The sequence below is a fragment of the Cebus imitator genome, unplaced genomic scaffold, assembly GCF_001604975.1.
Source record: "Cebus imitator isolate Cc_AM_T3 unplaced genomic scaffold, Cebus_imitator-1.0 Scaffold26, whole genome shotgun sequence".
NCBI lineage: Eukaryota > Metazoa > Chordata > Mammalia > Primates > Cebidae > Cebus > Cebus imitator.
The window spans coordinates 45,415-69,497 of record NW_016107341.1 but is presented as its reverse complement, the minus strand read 5'-3'; the positions used below and the strand labels follow the sequence as shown (position 1 = coordinate 69,497).

Below are 24,083 nucleotides of genomic sequence, written 5' to 3'. Positions count from 1 at the left end.
AATGAACAAAACCGGATAACACAAAATGTCACATAGTACTTGGCTCCCATTTATTTGAAATGTCCAAAATAAGCAAATCTGTAGATCAGAAAGTGGTTTCCTGCAACAGAAAGTATAGGATAAAAGTGGAACATGACTGAATGCCCTGCTTTCCAGAACTATTAAACCTATATTCATATTTCATTAAGAAAATCTAAATTTTACTGAAATTAAATCAAGATTTACAGGGGTAATAGTACAAGAGTTTATTCTTCCTCTTCCAGAGTATGGCCACCTCTGAAACTTTCACTGGCAGCTTACTTAACCTAAGTCAGTTTCCTGAGCTAGTGGTCTGTGAAATGGGGATGTATAAGACAACCATTTGACACAAGTAGAAAACTTCATTTTTTTTTTTTAAAGCCTACTCCCCTGGTAAACTATACACACACATCCTACATGTTTGAGTTGAGATATGTGTTCAGGTTTTTACTTATGGGGTCCTTAATTTATTAATGGGTAATAATAGTACTCCAGCTTCAAAAATTTGTGAAAATTAAATGTATTCAAGTATATTAAATAAAATATATATATAAATATATGTCCATATAAAGTATTTATAATAATGCCTCACCCTATGTGATTAATATATGCTACCTTTAGGAAAATGACTAGCTTTCACTTTTATAGAAAAAGAAAAGAAATTGAGTCCTCACAGAGTACCAGGCACTTTCATAATCATTTCTAATCCTAGACTATGAGAAATAGTTACTGTCTCCACTTTAGCAATAAGGAAACCTATATTTGGGGATTTGGTACCCCGAAGAGTTGTTTTAGCTAAGTCCACAAGACTACATTGGTAAACAAAACAGGCTACATGATTTTAACCCCCAGACATATTTTAAATGCAAATACTTTAGAATATCAAGATAAACCTCTTTTTTTATACAGAAGCTTAAAAACTGAAAGGTTAAAGATTATTGGTCAATAATTTTATTATGCCTCCTTTAAAATTTTCAAAAGAAAATGTATTTAATAGTTGAAGATCTTTTTCCTTCAGCCGAACATTGCTAATTACTATTTGTCCCTTTCTGTAAAAGATATTCTTAAAATTACACTGAAAAAAAAAATTTTTTTTTTTTTTTTTTTTTTTTTAAACTGAGGGACTGCCAGTTTTTATGAGCCACAAAGAAAGGAAAAAGAGGGGTGATGGGTTGTTGTGAGTTACTGCACTGGAAACAGTGGCTCATACAACTGTCTTGGTACCCTGAAACGAATAGCTGAGTCTAGACCAGAGACATACACTGGAGCAAAGAGTAGCCTCTTAAACCTCCAGGCTAGGTAATGACTTCAGACAATCATGCCCTACATTGTATTACTTGTTTGTACCTTCATAATGGGTAAGTACATCTGTGTTTAGTAAACTAAACTCAGTCCCTGTTTTTGGATATAAAAGTAGACTTAATCATTGTTAAGCTATCTTATTTTTCTTTTTCCTTTAGTCTTTTCATCTACAGCCCACCGGCACTCCAGGCACCTACCTACTTCAAACAAACTCAAGCCAAGGCCTTCCCCTAACTCTGACCGCTAGTCCCACAGTAACCCTGACAGCTGCTGCTCCTGCTTCTCCCGAACAGATCATTGTTCATGCTTTATCCGTATGTTACATAAATTACTTGATTTTTCAGTACCTGTTATGGACCAGGATTAGTTGATAAGGACCAAAATATAAGGTAGTTTTCTAAACAATTCTTCCTACTGCTGTTGTTCCAGGCACTGTGTATTACACCATCACTCTGGCCTTCACCGGGGTGTATCTCTCATCCCTTCTCTCTTTATTCAAGATGGATATACATTAGAATAGGGACATTAGGAGAACAAAGGCCCTAGCAAGTAGAGTACAAGGGTTTTAGAAAAATAGTGATAGAAGTATTACAGTTCCAGAGGTAAGAGGTGTGGGAGGAGACAGTGGGGTATCCCCATAAATGTCACTTGATTAACAGGTTCTTTAATGTTTTATAGCCAGAACATTTGTTGAACACAAGTGATAATGTTACAGTGCAGTGTCACACACCAAGAGTCATCATTCAAACTGTTGCCACAGAGGACATCACTTCTTCCATATCCCAAGCAGAACTGACGGTAGATAGTGATATTCAGTCATCTGATTTTCCTGAGCCTCCAGATGCCCTAGAAGCAGACACTTTCCCAGATGAAATTCATCACCCTAAGATGACTGTGGAGCCATCATTTAATGATGCTCATGTATCCAAATTCAGTGACCAAAATAGCACAGAACTGATGAATAGTGTTATGGTCAGAACAGAAGAAATCTCTGATACCGACCTTAAACAAGAGGAGGAATCACCCTCTGATTTAGCCAGCACTTATGTTACTGAGGTAAGTAAGTTGTACTTAAAGAATAACTGAATGGGTTCTTGCCTTGAGCCTCAAAAACCTGTAGTTTGGGAAAAGCTTCCTTCCTTTTATCTTTAGACTCACTAAATTAAGTTCAAACCCCTACCTCAGACCTCACAAACAGTGTTGCTGGCAGAAATGAGCAGGCAGAGATCCTGTGGAAGTCAGGAAGAATAAGAAAATCACGTTCTTTCTTACCACACCTGCTCACCAAAACTTTTCCCTCTTTACCTGCAATACATTGAGAAATGTTGTTAGAACCCATAGAAGCATTTTCCTGAGTGGTTAGTAATCGATCTATGTGGTTCAGCCTAGGAACATCATCCTACACTAACAGTGTTGTTTCTTCTGTTACATTCAGCCGACCTATAACTGAATCAGTCCTTTTAAGTTCTTTTTTGTTAAAGATATATTAAGTCGTGAGGTCATCTTTTGTCCCTGTAAGACTTTTTTATTTCTTTATGTTCTAATTTTCAAATGGGTTATGTTTAAGTCTGTCTAACCTATACATGCCTGGGATTTTAAGGAAGACTAGTAAGGAATACGAGTCAATCTCTCTTTTTTTTTAAATGTTATTTAGGGTTTAGAGTCTCCCACTATAGAAGAGCAAGTTGATCAAACAATTGATGATGAAACAATACTTATCGTTCCTTCACCACATGGCTTTATCCAGGCATCTGATGTTATAGATACTGAATCTGTCTTGCCTTTGACAACACTAACAGGTACTGTAATATAATACTTACTATGTGCCTGATAAATTTTAGGTGGAAAAATCAGACAGACATTTAATTCAGTTGTCTTTCTTGATCCAGTAAGAAAGATACTAGTCTTGTTAAAGTTCTACACTGTGGTAGAATACCTTAAATTCTTAACATGGATTAGAGAATAAATATATACATTTAAGACTAACTTGAAACTCATTACAGATCCCATACTCCAACATCATCAGGAAGAATCAAATATCATTGGCTCATCATTGGGCAGTCCTGTTTCCGAAGATTCAAAGGATGTCGAAGATTTGGTAAACTGTCATTAGAATAATTCCTAAAAATAAGCAGTTCAAGCAAGCCACACTGTTAATTACATCTTCAAAGAAATAGGAGCAACCCCCAAGAGACTTAATTTACCAATTTAAATAGCTACAGTGCTTAAGCCACACACATTGTTGCTGCTATGACTTTTTACCTCCTTTAAACACATCATCTGATGTTGAGTTTTATGACAGTGTGTAGTTGAGTGGAGGCTGGTGGTTTTAAGCGTAAATCCCTATGTTTAGTATTTACATGGCAGTAGGGAATTTCATTCACTTCAGCCACTGAGAAAAGTTTAAAATCACAAAAGCTTAACTGCTGTGGTTTTAAAAAGTACAGTTTCACTAAAGATCAGACATGACTCTCTCTCTCAAGTAAGCCTGGTTCTAGTTCATTTCAACATGGTCTAGAGCTTACCCATGATCTTCTGTTCTTCAAGAAGACTAAGTTTGAGACTTGACCAGTATACTTACGAGGTGGTCACATTTGATTAACCCATTGTTGGCAGTGGGGGCTGATTTAGGCAGGGTAAAGAGGAAAGCATTAAAAAGAGTTAAAATTCACTACAGGGCTTTTTGTTACTTTTAAAGGGAATATGATAAGCATTGTAACAAAACCCACCAGAAGCTAAGCAGTTTTCACCCCCTCAGAAACCACTGTCATTAGTTTACAAAGTTAACACTTTTAAGTAAAACTAAATGGGGAAGGAAGTAATGTTGTCTATCCTGATACCATGACCATTTATTACATTTTGCTATATAAATTACCCAGAAAATAGTTTGTCATTCATTTAGTGTGTTAGCTGGCGGGGTACAATATAAATTCTCATCTCAGGCAGTTTGAAAAAACAAAACAATATTTGCTTCTATAACAAAAGTAAACAAATCTAAGTCATTCCTATACTGCAGAAGGGTTAAAGGCAAAGATAGCCTCTTGGGTTTTTAATGAATATGACCCCTATAGAAAAGTCAAGAAAAAAAAAAAACTTGTATAAATTATTTTATTTATTATTGTAATTAGATCTTCACAAAGTTGTCTTTTGACTGTCTGTTTTGTTAACGTGAAATTAAATTGTAGTTATAAAGCAAAAGTTGGTTGCCTAGGGAACAATTGTATATTCAGTTTAACAAAATAAAAGAATATTTGTCTTAAAACACAAGATTTTGTATGTTACAAAGCCTTTTGCCATGCAGTCACATTATAAAAATGTTCATTTCTAAAGTGAAAATTTCTTGTGCTGTTTGAGCTTTAAGGGTTGGAATGTTTAGGTGCAACGTCAGCTCTTTAAAAAGCACAGTGATCTAAGATATGTCTCCCTTGCAAGAGGGAATTTTACATTTACAATTAACATGAAAATCATGTATCAGACTTCTGCGGGAGATTCTTCAGCATACCTTATCCAAAAATTACTCACTATCCTAATGTATCATTTTGAAGAGTCCTGGTAAGTACTTCTCCTTGGCAGCCTCACCTTCCCACATCATGGAAGTACAGGTTTGCACATATACACAACATGATGATAGAAAATATGATATAGTAAATTAGCTTTCTAAACTTCGGTTCTAAGTCTCCTTGTCGATACCAGTAGATCTAAAAGAAGAAGAATTAAAGTTTATTAGCAATTAAAATTTAAAATGTAACATTTTCTCTACCAATTTCAAATTTCATTAGTGTTTGTTTATTCTCCTAAATGAGACATTCTCCACATTCTGAGGTCTACATTCCTCAGACCAATGCAGCCAGAATTTCATTCTTACTCTGAGTTTTTAACATCCAAGATCATACTTATTCCTACTTTCTCAGTTTACTTTCCTGTTTTCAAACCTGTATTGGTCCACCAGTCATTTGGCAAGCTATTCAAGAACATATACCTGGACATATTAGTTAACAGTAAAGGAAGACGACATTTAGATTCATATGATTCATACAGTTGATTCAGACTGCTATACAAAATAGGGCTTCCATAATGTATATATTTGGATTAAACTAGTTCATTGTTAGTCACTTTAGGCTTGAAGTTAATGGGGTGGACCAGTTCTTCTTTCAGGTCATGGGAGTCAACAGCAGGATCAGTGAAGTAGAACACTTGGAGATGTCTCCTGGTTTACTTTTAAATCAGATAAGCAAATTACTATTATGATTTAAGAGATCAAAACAATTGTTTTTAAGGGTTTTCTCTTTGATTCTGCCTCTCAAGGGACATAAAACAACAGCCAACTAATGAATGATTGAACACTGAGGTGCCACCACCATCCTTGTTTCTTTACCAGAAAAGAAACATTTGAAGTAAATCAAATATCACAACAATACAACTGCAGCTTTAGATTTCCCAGGAGGTTTTAGTGTTAATACTTCCACTGTGGAGGACAAACATGTAGATTAAGACTAATTTTGTAATCATTAGAATTAAATCCAGAGAGCTCTATCTCTTCCCTTAGCAGTAACTAGCATTTCCCAAAGACTGTTGGCCCCTATACAGTCCTTAAGTAAAGATGAATTAAATCTTTGGTCACCTAAATTAGTCTTTCTGCTTTATTTTTTTTCCTTTAGCTATCATGAGAATAGAGTTTCTCTTTGGGGTTACAACTTTGGGATTCAGGAGAAAAGTAGAAACTCATTTTATTGAGAATTCTAACATACTTTTAGGGGGAGAATAGGATATAATTAGAGACCCTTTTGTATAGACCCAAAGTGCTGAAAATTTCTGTCTCAAGCATTGCAACATTAAACCCTCAAGAACATTCTGTTTAAATTCTCAACGATACTTACAAGTATGCAGGCAGTAATGCTACTCAAAGAGATGCAGACAGCAAAAAATATATTCAGCGGTTTCGGAGGTAGTTGAGGGAAAACAAAAGCACTGATCAGCGTTACCTGTGTGAAGAAAAATTATGTAAGGCCTTAATAGTTATTCAAAGACCTGGTAATTACTGACTGGAGTCTAGGCAACACAATACTACAAAATACTTTACGTTGTAAAATTTCATCTGCCACCAATTTGCTTTCTAGAATGGTAGTATAGTAATAAGTATAAATATGTTTGAGTTACCTTAGTACGTCCTCCTTTTCTAACCTTTTCCTTATGAAAGGAGAGAAAACATTAGTTAAGCTAGCTGATCCCAAAATAACCTCATTAACTAAACCTCACTCCCAGGATTAATGATTCTATTGGAAAAAGTTCTAGCCATTTTGTTATTTTAAATATTCCTACCAAAAATGAATATAATCAAAGCTGGTTTTGCTACAACATTATGAAACATACGGAAAGACTTCTAATATCATGTGGTTCTGTTTCTATCACAGATGCCACATTACAGGCAATCTTTTCATTAAGTAGCCATGGAAAAAACAAATTCTCTTAAATTTAATGAAAATGTGCCAGAAAAATGTCAAATTATGGAAAATACAGCTTTGAAGAATTTCATTGTGATAGCTCCAGCTGTATTTTACAGGATGTATACGGTAAAATTACTATATACTGTGACCAAGTCTTTTTAAACTTGACCAAAGGGTAATGGATGTTATGTTCTTTAGGAACAAAATAAAGCATTAACAGAAATGGGGAATTACGGTAGATTATGACAGAAGAAAGTGCCTACTAGCCACTGATATTTTTACAAATTTACTAGGCAAAACATAGTAAACTCAATTATCTGAAAACGAAGTTATCTGACTTGCGGTATTTCACATATTCAACCAGTGGGGAGAGGGTGTGAAAATTAAACTGGCTACTCCAGTTCACGGTTGCAATTTTGTGACAATAAAATTAAACGCACTTATTTAACTATGACTGGAACACTTATGCTCATGCCCTAGCCCCTTTTAAGTATTTTTTTGTGGGGGGAAGTTAACCATAATTAATACTCGAGTTTTTAATACTTTGGCTAAGAGCCTGGGTGAGGCACAAAACAAAGATACTTACTAGAATCAGTAAGGATGTTAAACTGCCAACAACTAAATTGATTATTCGATCCTGAAAGAGAAAAGAGTTTTTAAGCCATATGTGCTTGAATCCATGTCACCTTCAGTATAGTAAAAGGCAAGGCATTAGGGTGGTTTAAAGAAACCCAAGGTCCAGCCCTTTTCTGAGCTTTACACATAAAACTACCAAAGCAAAGCGTACTAAGTCATAAGAGTGGAAAATGTACTTTGGGAAAAGGCCAACTAGGGAAGAAAAGAGAGGACATTTACACTAGAGCCTTGATTGGGTAGTATGGAATGGGGAAGGGAGGCTTACAAATAATGCATGTGCTGCTGAAAATAGTATGAGCCAAAGGAGAAGGACAGGCACCGTGGGAATGGCCAGGCCAGAGCATCGGTTAAAAGTATCAGGAGCCATGCCAGGGGCAGTGGCTCACACCTGTAATCCTAGCACTTTGGGAGGCCAAGGTGGGCAGATCATGAGGTCAGAAGATTGAGACCATCCTGGCTAACATGGTGAAACCCCATCTCTACTAAGAATACAAAAATTAGCTGGACATGGTAGTCCCAGCTACTTGGGAGGCTGAGGCAGAAGAATCGCTTGAACCCAGGAAGCAGAGGTTGCAGTGAGCCAAGATTGCGCCACTGCACTCCAGCCTGGCGACAGAGCAAGACTCTGACAAAGTATCAGGAACCAGACTAGATGGTGAGTAGCATTTGGAACTATATTTGTAATACAGCTTAGGTATCCTTGTCTAATCTAAAAGTAGATGCTATGGTTAAAAGGGATGGATCCCACAGTGCCAAGACTTGGCCCTTGGAATCTTAAAAGACCATCCAGTCCAATCGTTTTTCCAAGTTATTTAATAGTGAAAGCCTTCAGTATATTTTGACTGAATGAAGAACCCACCCACTGAGCTTTCTTGTCATTCCCATCCCCACCTCAACAACAATAAATAAGTATTTGAAAAACTGATCCAATCCTAATTTTACAGGTTAAATTTAGGCCCAGTGTGGTTAAATTATTTGCGAAAAGACACATAGCAAGTTAGAAGCAATTTTGAAACTAGAGATTCCTAAATCCAGGTCACTGGTTAGAAGTAGTTTCAGGTACTATTAAAAAGGTAAAGTAGAATAGGTTGCAGAACTACAGATTAAAGTTAGAGTTTAAGACCTAATTAGGAAACACTACTTTATGATCAATGAGAATGATACACAATCTTATTTCTGAGAAGTCAAAGCTGAGTCGTTAACAAATCAGTCGTCTGCTACATTGTTTTGACAAGATCTGAGCAAATAGCAGGATATGGAAGGTAGGCTGCCAATAAACAAAGCCTCAGAGATGGGACGGACACAGGAACAATCACAGAGCAGCAACTGAATTCTCTTTTCCAAGTTGTCCGCTTTTAGAGTTAAGAATCCAAAGAAGTTAAAGAGTCAGGCATAATTGGGAGGGAAAGTGTGTAAGAAAGCCACGTATTGGGTGTGTGTGATTTAACCAAGGACAAACCACAATTCTCCAAGACCACTGCAACTGAAAGGTTACAGAACAAAAGAAACTAAACTCCTAACTCCAGAGGATTCAGAACAGATCTTACCATCACCTCAGCCAGAGAAGCCTACACAGCACACAGGAGCCTGAAATTAGGATCACTTGTTAGGAAAGGGACCCAGGGACAAGTCACCAATCACGTTAACTGTTTCCCACACGGCATGAATAAGTGTGTGTTTAACACAAAATGTGTATAGAGACAAAATCTGTGGGAGCCCCACTGTTTGTGAGAAGAAAGAATATCTGGCTTCTCTCTCTGAGCTCCAGGAATTTCCAAAACAAAAAACTGCACACCACAACAGCCCTCCCACCAATAAAAGCCAAGTCAATAAATCACTAATTGCCAAATGGCATACAGCAAATTGCCTACTAGGATCAAAGTAGGAGGAAAATAATGGTAAAAGGATTGTAACTATGCCAAGAGCATTCACCAATACTCTACTTAAAAATTCTGGGATGAAATGGCAATATGACTATTTCACAGGCGGCAAAACAGGCTCAGGGAAACAGAACTTGCCCAAGGTCTCAATACCACTAACTAATAAAGACAGGATTCAATGCCAGGCCTCTTTTCCCCATTTATAGTTCTCACCCAAAGAAAACCTAGAATGCTAGTGCTGGTCTAGACAAAGATGGCAAGTGGCAGACGACACCTCAAAAAGCCTATTAGCAAAGTACTACAAGAAATGCTTATCTTTCAAGAATGAATATTTCCTCATAGGTGACTTTGTTTCACGTAGTTGAATTTCTCCACATAACTGATTTTAATCATCCTGATGAAAATATACCTAAACTTTAATCAATACTTTCCTGCCTGCCTTTTAGACACTCACTGAGCAGAATTCCAACTGATCTTCATGAATATCAGTTGTTATAATGCAGTGATCCCCTCAGGGATTCCCAAGAGGGGATGAACTATTTAGGACACGGCAGAAGTGTTTCTCAGAGTATTTTCTTTCTCCAAGACAAGACCTTCTGCCATCAACATAACCAAGAATCCAGCTATGCAGAGTTAACTTCAGAAGCCCTCTTCTAATGCTCTCTCTTTTAAACTTGCTACTCAAAATGTAGTCTGAACCAGCACATCAGCCTCACCTGAGAGCCTGTTAGAAATGCAGAATCTTAGGTCTCACTGAAACGAACTAAATCTGAATCTGCATTTTAACAAGATCTGGTAATTTGTGTACACATTTAAAATGGAGATGCAGTGCTCTAAAGTTAAGTCTAAAATAAGCCATTCTTAAATATTAAGTTCAAATCACAGGGTGGAGCTCCTTCCCTGGGGCTAGAGATTATTTTTCAGGGCTTTAGCAGCTCTTCTAGCTCCCAATCTCCAAAGACGATAATAGAGAATAATTAAATGGCTAGTTAACACTTCAAAGGACAGTTTGGGGAATCATATGCTCCAAATCAGAACTAGAGTACACGAAGAAAAATGAATATTACATTTAAACTTTGCTGTTAATGGAATAAACAAACTCAGATTATTTCTACTTCTATAGCTAGTCTCTATTAACTCAGTATTTCTCACAGAAACTAGCTCTGTCTCCTCCCTAGTTTTATTTTCACTCCAGTTCTACCTACCATAACTCATCTCTCCTACCATAATTTTAAACCTTGTACTATTGCTTATTTTCACTCCATAAGACAGCTTGACAGGAGACCAGATGACAATTAGCCTGGATCCTTGCCTGCTGAGAGGACAGGATACAGAGTTAGGATATCCTTCCCAAAGACCAAATCTTCTGCAACAGGTTAAGAGATAGTCTGAATTTATACACACACGAACATAAAAATAAACACTGTATGCACACATACATGTGTATATATAGAGATTTCATATATATCATCTCATAAGCCATTTATTTATGCATTTAAACATTACTGTAATTCAGACACAAATACAAAAGTGAATAAAACCATCTCTACCTTCCAGAAGTTTACACTACCGAGAGTTCAGGAGGGCACCAAGAAGACAGAAAGTGAGCTATCTTGGGCAGTCAGGAAGCAAATACTAGAGAAGTCAAAACTCTCAAGGACTAGCAGATGAAAAGGAAAGGAAGGATGGTTCATGAAAGAAACTCCCATGGGAGTTTGTTCTCCCAAAGACCCATGGGAGAACAAAAGCATTGCTGTTACAAAAAAGCAATGGGACAAATCGAGATTGCTGACCAAGTTTCATGACAGCTGAAAAGAGCTAGGTTGCAATGCAGAGTGAAGAGATTAGCCTGAGCCCGAAGGATTCATGTCTTTGTCTTCTTTTGAAATGAGGAAGAAGAAAAAGATGGAAGTGTATGCAACTGGTTTGTATCTGGAATGGTGGAAAGAAACTCTAAAGCAAGTAAGGAATACGTTATCTCCATTTACCAATGGGTAACTAGGTTCCATAAGACTGACTTGCCAAAGGTCACACAGCTAGGTAATGGCAGAAAGCTTCCTATCCAATGCTCTTTGCAAAATGCAAGCTTAATGAGCAGTTCAAAAGATCTAACAGTCCTTAAACTAATAAATATGGACCTCCTGACAGTCAAGAAACCAAGGTTCTCATCTCATTCTGCCACTAGCTAGCTTTGTGACCTCAAAAGAATTCCTTAATCCATTTGACTGTCAAATGAGAAGACTGGGCTAAATGATAGCTGGTTGCTTCCAGTTCTTACACTTTATGGTTCTGAATCACCAGACTGCACTTGGGCCAGAGAAGACGGACTAATCTCCCAGTGATTAAAAACTAGAGAACCCCTATACTTGCCTGGTCAGTCATCAGCCAGCAACTTGATACCAGAGAACCTCAAACTCATTTTAAATGATCAGGTGGTAATGACAGTCCTGGGAGGAAACTGGAAAAACATCTGAAATAACCAAAAGCTAGCTCTGCCCTCAGCTCCTCAGCTCCTTGGGAATATCCTGGTTCTAAACATTTTGGAATGCTAACATAGCAAGCAACATTGTATTCAGCCTTCCATTTCCATGGCAATGTTTTGCCTACTTCCAAAATGAATTTGAAGGGCATGTGCTACTATAATAAAACTCTAACCTAATTAACCAATGGTAAAAAGAGGAAGACAACATTTCTAAATGGGTTTGGAGAATGGGGTTGGGGGATCTGGCGGGGAAGGGAGAAGAGTTAAAGAATTTACAAATGCCAGGCGTGGTGGCTCACTCCTATAATCCCAGCACTTTGGGAGGCCAAGGTAAGAGGATCACTTGAGCTCAGAGATTCAAGACCAACGTGAAAAAAATACTGAGACCTTGTATCTACAAAAAATATGAAAATTATCTGGGTTTGATGGCGTGTGCCTGTAGTCCCAGCTACTTGGGAGGCTGAGGTGGGAGGATCACTTGAGCCCAGGAGGTCAAGGCTGCAGTGAGCAATGATCCCATCACTGCACTCCAGCCTAGACAGAGTTAGACTATCTCAAAAAAAATAAGAAAAAGATTATCTAAAGAAAACATTTCTCATTTAAACTCAAATGTTAGTATGAAGTACAATAAAATTTTAAGTTCTCACTAATAAAAGTAGGCATTCTGGATAATTAGAAGAGTCAAAACTCTCCTGGCTTTAAAAACAATCTGTCCCATGATTTGGGAGACATCTAGGGACACAGAAAATGCAGATAATTCATACACAGTAATTTCTTATATTGGTCCATAAAAAAATCCCAAAGGCATAATGTCAACTCACAGTTCCCAAAAAAGCTCTAGGTGGTTAAAATACTACTCCCAATTTTGACTACTCATCTGTATTAGTTTTCATGCTGCAGATAAAGACATACCCCAAACTGGGTAGTTTATAAAGAAAAAGAGGTTTAAAGGACTCATAGTTCCACATAACTGGGACAGCCTCACAATCATGGCATGTGGTGATAAGCAGCTCTTACATGGAGGCAGGCAAGAGAGAAAATGAGAGCCAAGCAAAAGGGGAGACCTCGTGTAAAACCATCAGATCTCGTGAGACTTATTCACTGCCATGAGAACAGTATGGGGGGAACTGCCCCCATGATTCAATTATCTCCCACCAGGTCCCTCCTACAACACGTGGGAATTATGGAAGTTACAATTCAAGATGAGATTTGGGTGGAGACACAGCCAAACCATATCATTTCACCCCTAACCTTTCCCAAGTCTCATGTCCTCACATTTCAAAACCAATCATGCCTTTGCAACAGTGCTTCCAAGTCTTAACTCACTTCAGCATTAACTCAAAAGTCCACAGTCCAAAGTCTCATCTGAGACAAGTCCACCTATAAGCCTATAAAATCAAAAGCAAATTAGTTACTTCCTACATACAATGAGGGTATGGGCATTGGGTAAATACACTCATTCCACATCAGAAAAACTGGCCAAAACAAAGGGGCTACAGGCCCCATGCAAGTCTGAAAACCAGCAGGGCAGTCAATTCTTACAGCTCCAAAATAATCTGCTTCAACTCCATGTCTCACATCCAGGTTATGCTGATGCAAGAGGTGGGTTCCCATGGTCTTGGGCAGCTCTGCCCCTGTGGCTTTGCAAGGTACAGCCTCCCTCCCAGCTGCTTTCACAGGCTGGCTTTTCCAGGCACAGGGTGCAAACTTTCGGTGGATCTACCATTTTGGCATCTGCAGGATGGTGCCTTCTTCTCACAGCTTCATTAGGCAATGCCCCCTGGGGACTCTGTGTGGGGGCTTCAGCCCCACATTTCCCTTCTGCACTGCCCTAGCAGAGGTTCTCCATGAGGGCCTTGCCCTGCAGCAATTTCTGCCTGTACATCCTGGCATTTTCATACATCCTCTGAAATCTAGGCAGAGGTTCCCAGACCACAATTCTTGATTTCTGTGCACCCACAGCCTCAACACAACATGGAAGCTGCAACGTGCAGCTCTGAAGCCATAGCCTGAGCTGTACCTTGGCCCCTTTTAGCCATGGCTAGAGCTGTTAGGACACAGAGCACCAAGTTCCTAGGCTGCATATGGGGGGGGGGGGGGGGGGGCCTGGGCCCAGCCCACAAAACCATTTTTTCCTCCTAGGCCTCTGGGCAAGTGATGGGAGGGGCTGCCTCAAAGGTCTCTGATATGCCCTGGAGACATTTTTCCCATTGTCTCCGCAATTACCATTTGGCTCCTCATTATTTATGCAAATTTCCACAGCCAACTTGGATTTCTCCTCAGAAAATGTTTTTTCTTCTACCGTATTGTCAGGCTGCAAATTTTCTGAACCTTTATGCTCTGTTTCCCTTTTAAAACTGAATGATTTTAACAGCACCTAAGTCACATCTTGAATGCTTTGCTGCTTAGAAATTTTTCTGCCAGATACCCTAAGCCATCTCTCTCAAGTTCAAAGTTCCACAATTCTCTAGGGCTGGGGCAAAATGCCATCAGTCTCGTTTCTAAAACATAACCAGTCATCTTTGTTCCAGTCCCCAACAAGTTCCTCATCTCCATCTGAGACCACCTTGTCATGAACCTTATTGTCCATATCACAATCAGTATTTTGGTCAAAGCCATTCAATAAATCTCTAGGAAGCAAACTTTCCCACATCTTCCTGTCTTGTGAGCCCTCCAAGTCTCTAGGAAGTTCCAAACTTTTCCACATTTTCCTGTCTTCTTCTTAGCCCTCCAAACTGTTCCAACCTCCACCTGTTACTCAGTTCCAAAGTTGCTTCCCCATTTTTGGGTATCTTTACAGCAGCAACCCACTCCTGGTACCAATTTATTGTATTAGTCCATTTTCACGCTGCTGATAAAGACATACTCGAGACTGGATAATTTGTAAAGAAAAAGAGATTTAATGGACTCATAGTTCCAAATGGCAGAAGGGAAAAGGCACGACTTACATGGTGGCAGGCAAGAGAGAAAAATGAGAGCCAAGCAAAAGGGGAAACCTCTTATAAAATCATCAGATCTCATGAGACTTATTCACTACAAGAACAGTATGGGGGAAACTGCCCCCATGATTCAATCATCTCCCACTGGGTCCCTCCCACAACACTTGGGATTATGGAAGCTACAACTCAAGATGAGATTTGGGTGAGGACCAAGCCAAACTGTATCATCATCCTTCACAGCTCAACACAAATATCAACTTCACTGTAAATCCTTTCTGGGCACCACTCTGGGCACTCCCTTCAGAGGGCAAGCCATTTTTGTCTCAGAGCACCCAGATCACTTTGCTCAGTCTTTACACTTAACTATACCAAAATGTATTGCTTGTATCCCCCACTAAGACTGGCAGTTAGTTAACAGTGAGAAAGACAGTATACAGTAATCTCCCCTTATCTGTGAGGGATACACTCCAAGACCACCAGTGGATGCCCAAAACCACAGATAGTACCAAACCCTATACATATTCTATTTTGTCAATCAGATAAACAAGATGACTACGAAGTGACTAATGGACAGGTAGCATCTACTGTGTGGATACACTAGATAAAGGGATGATACATGTCCCCAGCAGAAGCAGGACAGAGTGAAGGTTAATCATATTACATAGAACAGTGCACAATTTAAAACTGACAAATTATTTCCGAAATTTTCCATTTAATATTTTTGGACTATAGCTGACTATAGGTAACAGAAACCTAGAAAAGTGAAAATGTGGATAAGTGGAAACTACTACACTTGTTTTCCTTCCCTACAGTGTGACATCTGTAGGCACTCAATGAATGTTGAGTAAACGAAAGACTCAAAGCAGAAGTGGCCAACAGCTTTTTCTTTAGCGTGTCTCTCACCAGTAGAGACTATTCATCTCATCTTATCACTCATCGGGGCCTGGCCTATTGGAACAGAGTGTGTCTCACTGCTGTAGGACAGGCATGCAACAGCACCACAGAAGCTGTGGCCTGGTCCTGCAGACCAGGAGGTCATTAATTGCCAGCCACAAAGGTGCAACACCCTAACAGATGCCTCCCAGGCTAGGCTCTGTTGTTCCCAAAGAAATACCAATGGTAAACCATGGGGCTCTCTGAGGTCCAGGTTTTCCTGAGCAAAAGCCCAGTTACTTTCTGCTAGAGCAGAACCAAGGACTGATTTCTAAGGCATCACAACTCTGAACTCCAGCTGACAAATTCATCCTTTGGCAATGCTCCCAACATTCCCAGAGAGGGGCAAGGCAAAACAGAGAAAGCTCTTTGCAGAAAAGCAAAATTCTGGATGGGCAATGCCAGGAAAACATTCCCTTCTACATTCTTAGGGAGAAGGTAGGGCAAAAAGTGTGAAAAGACTTTTTGGTGTTACTTCTAAACTTTCTGTGTGATTACACAAAAGTCTTTCTCCTCAGACAGCAACACATGGAGTCCTATAGACCCACATCCCTCACCAGGTGCTCAATCCATTTCCAGGTCAGACTTTACACCTGCAATTGTCCTCCTCTGTCAGCAATGCTACCTTTGAAAGCTGTTCCACATGAGCAAACTGCAACCTAATAGAGCTCATGCCCTTGTGTACTCGGCTGGGTCTCACTGGGCTGGGCAAGAGTGGGAAGCCAGGGCATTCCCTGCCCCTCAGACCATGCTGGGATGGCAATTTCAGTAATATCTTCTTTTTAAAGTGTATGTCCCTGTGCAGTCTCATGCCAACCATTTCCCTTCCTTTTCTCAGTTACAACAAGTATTTCAGCACCTGCCATGCCAAATCCCTTTTCCTCCTATCCTCCTCCCTCCCCATCCTCAATGGCCCCTAACTATGGTCTTTACCCATATCCACTAGAGAGCCTCCCTACCAATAAGTGACCATGAAGTCAGCAATTTCAGCAATGCATGGAAGATTCCCTAGTGGATGTGTTCATCTGTTCTGATGCTTTCTTTGAACACCTAGCCCCAGGTCACCCCCAGACCCCCAACCACTTCTAGACACCAGAATAATCCTTGCTCTGAAGTCTTTAAGCTGCCCTAACTACAAACATCAGTTTACTCCTCTGTTTCTTCCTCTACCTTGGAAGGTCTGGGAAGGCAAGGACCATGTCTACCTTGTTCACTGTTGAATTTTGGCTCACCATGTATGGCTACATGGCTGAATTTCTGTCCAATGTTACACTTTCCAAGTTGTGCACCCTGATCAACCTGCATCCAACCAGAGGCAACTGCACTTTTTTCTAATTCAGACAAAGTCAAGCCACATGTTTGTGAGGGCTACCACTACCCAGGGTGTAAATAACCTTCTGACTGTACAAAGGTGCCACTGTATGGGTGGGTGATGGCACTGGCCGTATCACTCTGCCAACCACAATGCCTAGCAGAGGAGATGATCAATATTTGTTGAAATAACACAATAACTGCGCTTACTACAAATTGATGTTTTCTATGCTCAGCTGGGCCTTCATTGTATTTCCATGACCTCTTACTTTAGGTGGACTGCCCCTGCTTCTCTCTGGAAAGCAGTTTGAAGCTTCAGGTCTCCTCAGGTTCCCAGTCCCACTCTGGAAGACTTTCACATCAGTAGAGATATGTATTAATCCATTCTCATACTACTAAAAAGAACTATCTGAGACTGGGTAATTTTTAAAGAAACGAGGTTTAATTGAATGACAGTTCCACATGGCTGGGAGACCTCAGGAAACTTACAATCACAGTGGAAGGTGAAGGGGAAGCTGTAAGGCTGGCTGCCTCACAGAGGGTTAAACGGACACATCCATCTTTCTCCACGCCTGATAACTGCGTCATTACCCAAGCTCATTATCTGGCCTTGCCGCATGGCTTCCCCGCACTCGCCTCTGCATACCAGACCCAAGCCCACATTCAGCACTATAAATTATGCATTTAACCCCCAGCCCGCTGTTAATAAACCCTGAGGAAATTTTTTTAAAAGAAGGCCCATCAGACCCTGCCCGGTAGCAGTCTGCTCTGTATGCCCCAGGAAGGCCCGCTTACCCAAGGTCCCGCCCACCTACCCATAACCACTAGCTCCAGGCAATTCCTGCTTCTTTTTTTTTTTTTTTTTTGAGACGCAGTTTCACTCTTGTTACCCAGGCTGGAGTGCAATGGCGCAATCTCGGCTCCCCACAACCTCCGCCTCCTGGGTTCAGGCAATTCTCCTGCCTCAGCCTCCTGAGTAGCTGGATTACAGGCATGCGCCACCATGCCCAGCTGATTTTTTGTATTTTTAGTAGAGACGGGGTTTCACCATGTTGACCAGGATGGTCTCGAGCTCTTGACCTCGTGATCCACCCGCCTCGGCCTCCCAAAGTGCTGGGATTACAGGTGTGAGCCACTGCGCCCGGCCCATTTCCTGCTTCTTAATAGCCAATAGGATTGCCTTCACTTTGTTTCCCCAACAGCCAATCAAGACCCACTTACCCAAAGTCCTACCCGCCTACCAACAGCAACTAGTTTCAGGCACTTCCTGCTTCCTGACAGCCAATAAAATTGCCTTTGCTTTGTTTACCCAATAGCCAATCAATCGCCTTCCCTTCCCATAAAACCCCATGACCTAAACAGCCAGGCGCAACTTCTTTGGCCCCTTCCTGGACCACAGAGCCTTGCCCAGGAGCTAAATAAATTGGCTTCTCATTTTCTCATACTTGCCTCAGTTTCCTCATTTTACATCGGCAATAAACCTTACATTTTGGTGCCAAAACCCGGGAGGAGTTGTAAGACCCCTCCTGGGGGGGAACTGACTCCTCCACCCGAGGCCGGACCAGAAGCCACTCTGCCACGAGGTAAACCTTCTGTTGCCCATAACTTTTCCCACTGCCTGCTCTGTGGACTTCCTGCTTGTAACCGTGGCCGGGTCAGGGACTCCTTCTCATCTCTCACCATGGGCCCAGGGCCCCAGCCTTGTTCTGAGGATCTGAGCGTAGCGGAGACGTCCCTACATTCTTGTCTTCTCCCTGTAAGGGGTCACTCAGGGCCAGGAATCTGAAGGAGACGTCCCCACCTTCCTGAGCCCTCTCGTAGTCTCCAGTGTTTGGGGGATGGCCCAGGACGCTAAGTGGCCCTTCTGATCATCTCTGCAGCAGTGGCTAAGGTTTAGGTAATCAGAAACCCTGTTCACAAGCCTGGGCTCTGCCTAGGACTAAAATCAGACCTCTGGCTCTCAATCTCAAACTTGTCCTTTGGCAAGCCAGCTCCCGCACAGGTGCATTTGGTTTTTTCTCTCTCTCTCTCTCTATTCCTGAGCGTGTGTGTGAGTGAGTGAGTTCATGTGTAGTCCCACGGCTTAATGGCTACAGGGTTTGTGTCGGCCTCCACCTGTGGTTCCACGGGGACGTCATAAGGCATAACAGTGATTCACCTCAGGGCTAACAGTTCTGGGGTGACAAGGCCTGGGGGTCATACGGGTACAGCTTAGCCAAGACGCCCCTGAAACATTCCTTAGGGGACGTGGCCGGGAAGGCATCAGACTGGTCTCCCACCTGGGGGGCATCCACCCTTTGTCTGTCAATTCTATATGTGGTCTTGTCTCTACTGTAGATTTGCCAGCTTTGTTAGGCTCTTACTAGCTGATATACAGTGGTTCAAGCCTGCTTCCCTTGAGGTAACAGATATTCTACAGTGGGTAACAAACCACTGGCTTCAGGAGACCTTCATTGAGTTCCAACCTCTAAAGATAACTGTTCTCCTTTTTCCTTCTACTTTTCTTCTACCACTAAAACCCCACTTCCCAGTTCCACTCCTTTCACTTTCTCTAATTCTGCCATGTGGCAAATAGCTCTAGCCCTGTCCGTCTTTATTTTCTTTCTCATTATTGTCATTGCAGCCTGTAGGTTCTCTCAGCCACCCCCTCCAGGAAAAAGGCTTTTCTGCCCGTGTTGGGTATAATTTCTTTCCGTGTCCACTTCTCACCCTTAGGCCACTAAAAACATGAAATATGGGTAATCAGAAATCCTGCCCAGACTTCAAGTCACCATTAGGATGCCTAGTCCAAAATCTACCCAGACTGGGTCTTTCTATAAAAAAGAAAAGGTTACTCTTCCTGTCCTCTGGAGCTTGGCCACAGTATCCTCTAGACAACCAGTCCAGGTGGCATCCTAAGGGCACCCTCGACTTTAACGTTTTAACAGATTTAGACAACTTTTGCCAGAAGAACGGCAAGTGGGCGGAGGTTCCCTATATTCAAACTTTCTGGCATCTTCATTCCCACCCCGGCCTCTGCTCATCCTGCAGTACTGCCCAAGTACTCCTGGCCAAAAACGTCCCCACACTGCCCTCGGCCCCTTCACCAACCTCCTCTTCTTTTTCCGAACCCAATCTGCCTGAGGAACTCTCCCTACCCCCCACTTGACCCTCTAATCCCCCACCATACCTGGACCCCCAACCCCCTCCTGCTCCTCATCCTCCAAGTTCTAACATAGCCTCTCCTGTTAGTGCTCACACTCACTCACACAGCACTCCCAGCAACAAAAACTCCCTCCTTTGTCCTCTCCACGAGGTGGCCGGAGCAGAGGGTGTGGTCCGAGTACATGTTCCTTTCTCCCTTACTGATCTGTCCACCCTTGAAAAACGCTTAGGGTCATTCTCCGCCAATCCTACTGCTTACATCAAGGAATTTCGTTATCTCACTCAGGCATATGACCTTACCTAGCATGACACTTATGTAATCCTGTCCTCTACCCTTACTCCTGATAAGCATAACCGCATCCTTGTGGCAGTCAGGGCACACGCTGATCAGGTACATCTCACTAATCCTCAGATGCCAGTGGGTGCATTGGCAGTCCATGAGGCTAATCCTAAGTAGGACTATCTAACTGGCCAAAATGGCCACCGCCACCGAAACCAGATGCTACAGTGCCTCCTGGCGGGCATGGAAAATGCAGCCCAAAAGGTAGTTAATTATAATAAACTGCGGGAAATAACCCAAGGTCCTACTAAAAATCCAGCTGCTTTCCTAGACCAACTAACTAACGCTATGGTCCTTCATACTCAAGTAAATCCAAACTCTTTGGCTGGGACTACCCTCCCAGCAGCCCATTTTATCTCCCAGTCAGCACCAGATATTAGGAAAAAAACTAAAAAAGGCAGAAGAGGGTCCCCAAACTCCCATACAAGACCTGGTAAACCTGGCATTTAAAGTTTTTAATGGCCGAGAGGAAAAGGCTAAAGCCACCCACCAGGCCCATTTACAGCAACAGGTAAGCCTCCAAACCCAAGCTCTTGTAGCAGCTCTAAGGCCAGCAGCTTACCAAGTGTCTGGTACAAAGGGCCTATCAAAGCCCCTCCAAGAGGATCCCTTAGGACCCTCTAGACCCGCCCAGACTGCTTCAAAGGTCCCGCCCAGGCCCTGTTTCAAATGCAGCCAGGAGGGACACTGGGCCCAACAGTGCCCCTGTCCGCGTCCGGCCCTTGGACCCTGCCCTACCTGCAAACAGAACAGACACTAGAAGGTAGACTGCCCGTTCTGGACTACAGGCTCACCCCCCACACCTCCATGTGAGGGTCAAGCCAGTCCAAAGGATGCAGTCCCTTCGTTTAAACTCCTCAGCCTCCTGGACAACTAATGTGGCCCAGACTCGGAGACCCCTCTCACCCTTGCCAAGCCCAAGGTAGCGGGTAAGTCCATTTACTTCTTGGCAAATACAGGGGCTACCTGTTCTGTATTGCCTTCCTCCTCAGGAACTAGCATACCTTCCCAGGTGTCACTTATGGGAATTAATGAAAAGCCCTCCTGACCCAACCAGACTCCTTCCTTAGCCTGTAACCTCGAGGGGCACCCATTCTCTCACTCCTTAAGCCCTCTCCCATCCAGGGGTTGTAAAGCAAGCTTTTAAAACCCCACATATCGTCCTGTAGCCTATTTGTCCAGTTTAACCCCAAAGTCAAGGGGTGGCAGCCTTGCCTGCAACCCCTAAAAATTACCTTCAGCCAGTCGATTTCAGTGTTCTCACCTCATCAGCTAACTAACCTTCTCTCACACAAATCTCTCACTCACCTAGGGCCCTCTCATCTACAAAAGTTTCATCTACTCTTTATTAAAAATCCTTCAGTCAGCCTCCATCCTACTTCCCCACTCAACCCGGCTATTCTGCTTCCTGTTCTGCTCCACTCTCCCTCCCCAGCCATTCCTGTCCTAAACTCATAAATACACTTACTAAACCTCAGGAGGGCTTAACTAATCTTCCTCCCAATAATGGTCGGCCTCTCCCAGCTTCCTCTCTACCAGCTGTAGGAGTAGGGAGTGGCGCTCTAAGTTACAGCGTCACTTCAGCCCCTCAACTAGAAAACAAACTCCAGATAGCCATTAAAGCATCAGCTGCCTCTCTAGTATCCCTCCAACAACAAATCACGTCACTGGCTCAAGTAACTCTCCAAAATTGGTGGGTCCTAAACCTGTTAACAGCATAAAAAAGGAGGTACCTGCTTATTTCTCCAGAAACAATTGTTGTTATCACCTTAATAAAACCGGTCTAGGGGAGGAAAATGTCAACACTCTCTATCATCTTCAAAAAGACCTCCAAAAAGGACAAAGCGTACCAGCCTCTTCTCTTAACTGGTAGCAGTCCCTCATACTTACCTGGCTAACCCCTATCATCACTCCCATTATCGTAATTTGTCTTTTGCTAATACTAGCCCCTTTCTTTCTCAGGTTTTTACAAACTCACATGAGGGAAATTTCCAGGGTAGCTGTAAATCAAATACTGTTTCAACCCTACGTCCAACTCACAACCGAGGCACCAGCCGCTGACCCCCTCTCCATTCCGCCCCTGTTCAGCAGGAAGTAACCAGAAAGAAGCGGCGTCCTATGTCATACAAAAGGTTGGAATGTAAGGCACGCTGCCTCGCAGAGGGTTAAACAGACACATCCATCTCTCTCCGCGCCTGGTAATTGCGTCATCACCCAAGCTTGTTATCTGGCCTGGCCGCAGGGCTTCCCCGCGCCTGCCTCCACATACCAGACCCAAGCCCACATTCAGCACTAAATTATGCATTCAACCCCAGCCCGCTGTTGATAAACCCTGCAGGAAAATTTTTTAAAAGAAGCCCCATCAGACCCTGCCTGGTAGCAGTCTGCTCTGTATGCCCCCGGAAGGCCCGCTTACCCAAGGTCCTGCCGCCTACCCATGACCACTAGCTCCAGGTATTTCCTGCTTCTTAATAGCCAATCAATTGCCTTCCCTTCCCATAAAACCCCATGACCTAAACAGCCGGGCGTGACTTCTTTGGCCCCTTCCTGGACCACAGATCCTCGCCCAGGAGCTGAATAAATTGGCTTCTCATTTTCTCATACTTGCCTCAGTTTCCTCATTTTACATTGGCAATAAACCTTACAATTACTTTACCAATAATTTTAAAGCCAGCTTATTTATAAAAGATTTTACTTGTCACATGAACTTGAAAAGCATTTGGGCTTATTATTTAATGTATGAGTACCCATTCAACTTTAAGCCAATGTAGTACCTTTTGGCCAAAAACACATGAAAAAATACATGTTTGTACACATAAACACACACAGTCATATAAAGATCACATAGCTTTCACTTCAAAATTTTCTCCATGAGATATTAATACAAACTTACCAGTCTGCAAAAACAATAACATCTTTTTGGCTGGATGCAAACAGTGGGTTTTATCTCAGTAGAAATGTGCTAATAATAGCAGACGAAGCAGATGGGAAAGAAAGTAGAGAGGTAGATAGAGAACTTAGAATCTTTAGAGTTGCAGGTTGAACTTTAGGTTCTGAATTTTCCCTGATGTAATTTGCCCATCGGTTTAAAATGTGCACAAGAATAGACCTAATGTGTAACCAGCTGGAGTACTAGAAAACTTGGCATGCCCTTCCATTTATGTAACCACTTGCAAGTAGAGGCCCCATAAAACCAAAGGAGGTGCATCAGAGGCATCGTTCTCCTCGTTTTCCCATATTCTTAGAAAATTTGTTCCCAACACTTTTTCCTAAAAGGAGGAACTGAGCCGTGGCCTAGGGTTTAGTGTAGTGGATCAAAACATTCTGATTCTGGGTGGGGCTCTACAGTGTGTCACACTGAATTGTTGCTGCCCTCTTACGTGTCTCAGTTTCTCTCTCTGGAGGTCTAGTCCTCCAAGGGCTCAAAACATGCAGTTCCTATATGTGCTTCCTGGATGAGCTTTTTAAAACTAATTTTGCGGCCGGGCACGGTGGCTCACGCCTGTAATCCCAGCACTTTGGGAGGCCGAGGCGGGTGGATCACAAGGTCAAGAGATCAAGACCATCCTGGTCAACATGGTGAAACCCCGTCTCTACTAAAACTGCAAAAAATTAGCTGGGCATGGTGGCGGGTGCCTGTAATCCCAGCTACTC

The 24,083-nt window shown here is 42.0% G+C and overlaps 2 protein-coding genes across 11 annotated transcripts in view; one reads left to right on the top strand and one right to left on the bottom strand.

Moving 5' to 3' along the window:
* DMTF1 (cyclin D binding myb like transcription factor 1) overlaps positions 1 to 4,582 on the top strand; it is a 44,928-nt gene extending 40,346 nt beyond the window's left edge. For 8 of the 9 annotated variants that reach the window (XM_017523070.1, XM_017523072.1, XM_017523077.1 and 5 more), the window contains 4 exons: positions 1,479 to 1,634; positions 1,999 to 2,376; positions 2,975 to 3,119; positions 3,324 to 4,582. In XM_017523070.1, the coding sequence (XP_017378559.1) occupies positions 1,479 to 1,634; positions 1,999 to 2,376; positions 2,975 to 3,119; positions 3,324 to 3,433 (789 nt within the window). In that variant the 3' untranslated portion in view covers positions 3,434 to 4,582. The remainder of the gene's footprint in view (positions 1 to 1,478; positions 1,635 to 1,998; positions 2,377 to 2,974; positions 3,120 to 3,323) is intronic. The other variant, XM_037736529.1, reaches the window with a different exon arrangement.
* TMEM243 (transmembrane protein 243) overlaps positions 4,415 to 24,083 on the bottom strand; it is a 37,322-nt gene continuing 17,653 nt past the window's right edge. For both annotated transcript variants that reach the window (XM_017523080.2, XM_037736530.1), the window contains exons 3-5: positions 7,351 to 7,401; positions 6,198 to 6,302; positions 4,415 to 5,018 (exon numbers count right to left, since the gene is read on the bottom strand). In XM_017523080.2, coding sequence (XP_017378569.1) covers positions 4,896 to 5,018; positions 6,198 to 6,302; positions 7,351 to 7,401 — 279 coding nt within the window. In that variant the 3' untranslated portion in view covers positions 4,415 to 4,895. The remainder of the gene's footprint in view (positions 5,019 to 6,197; positions 6,303 to 7,350; positions 7,402 to 24,083) is intronic.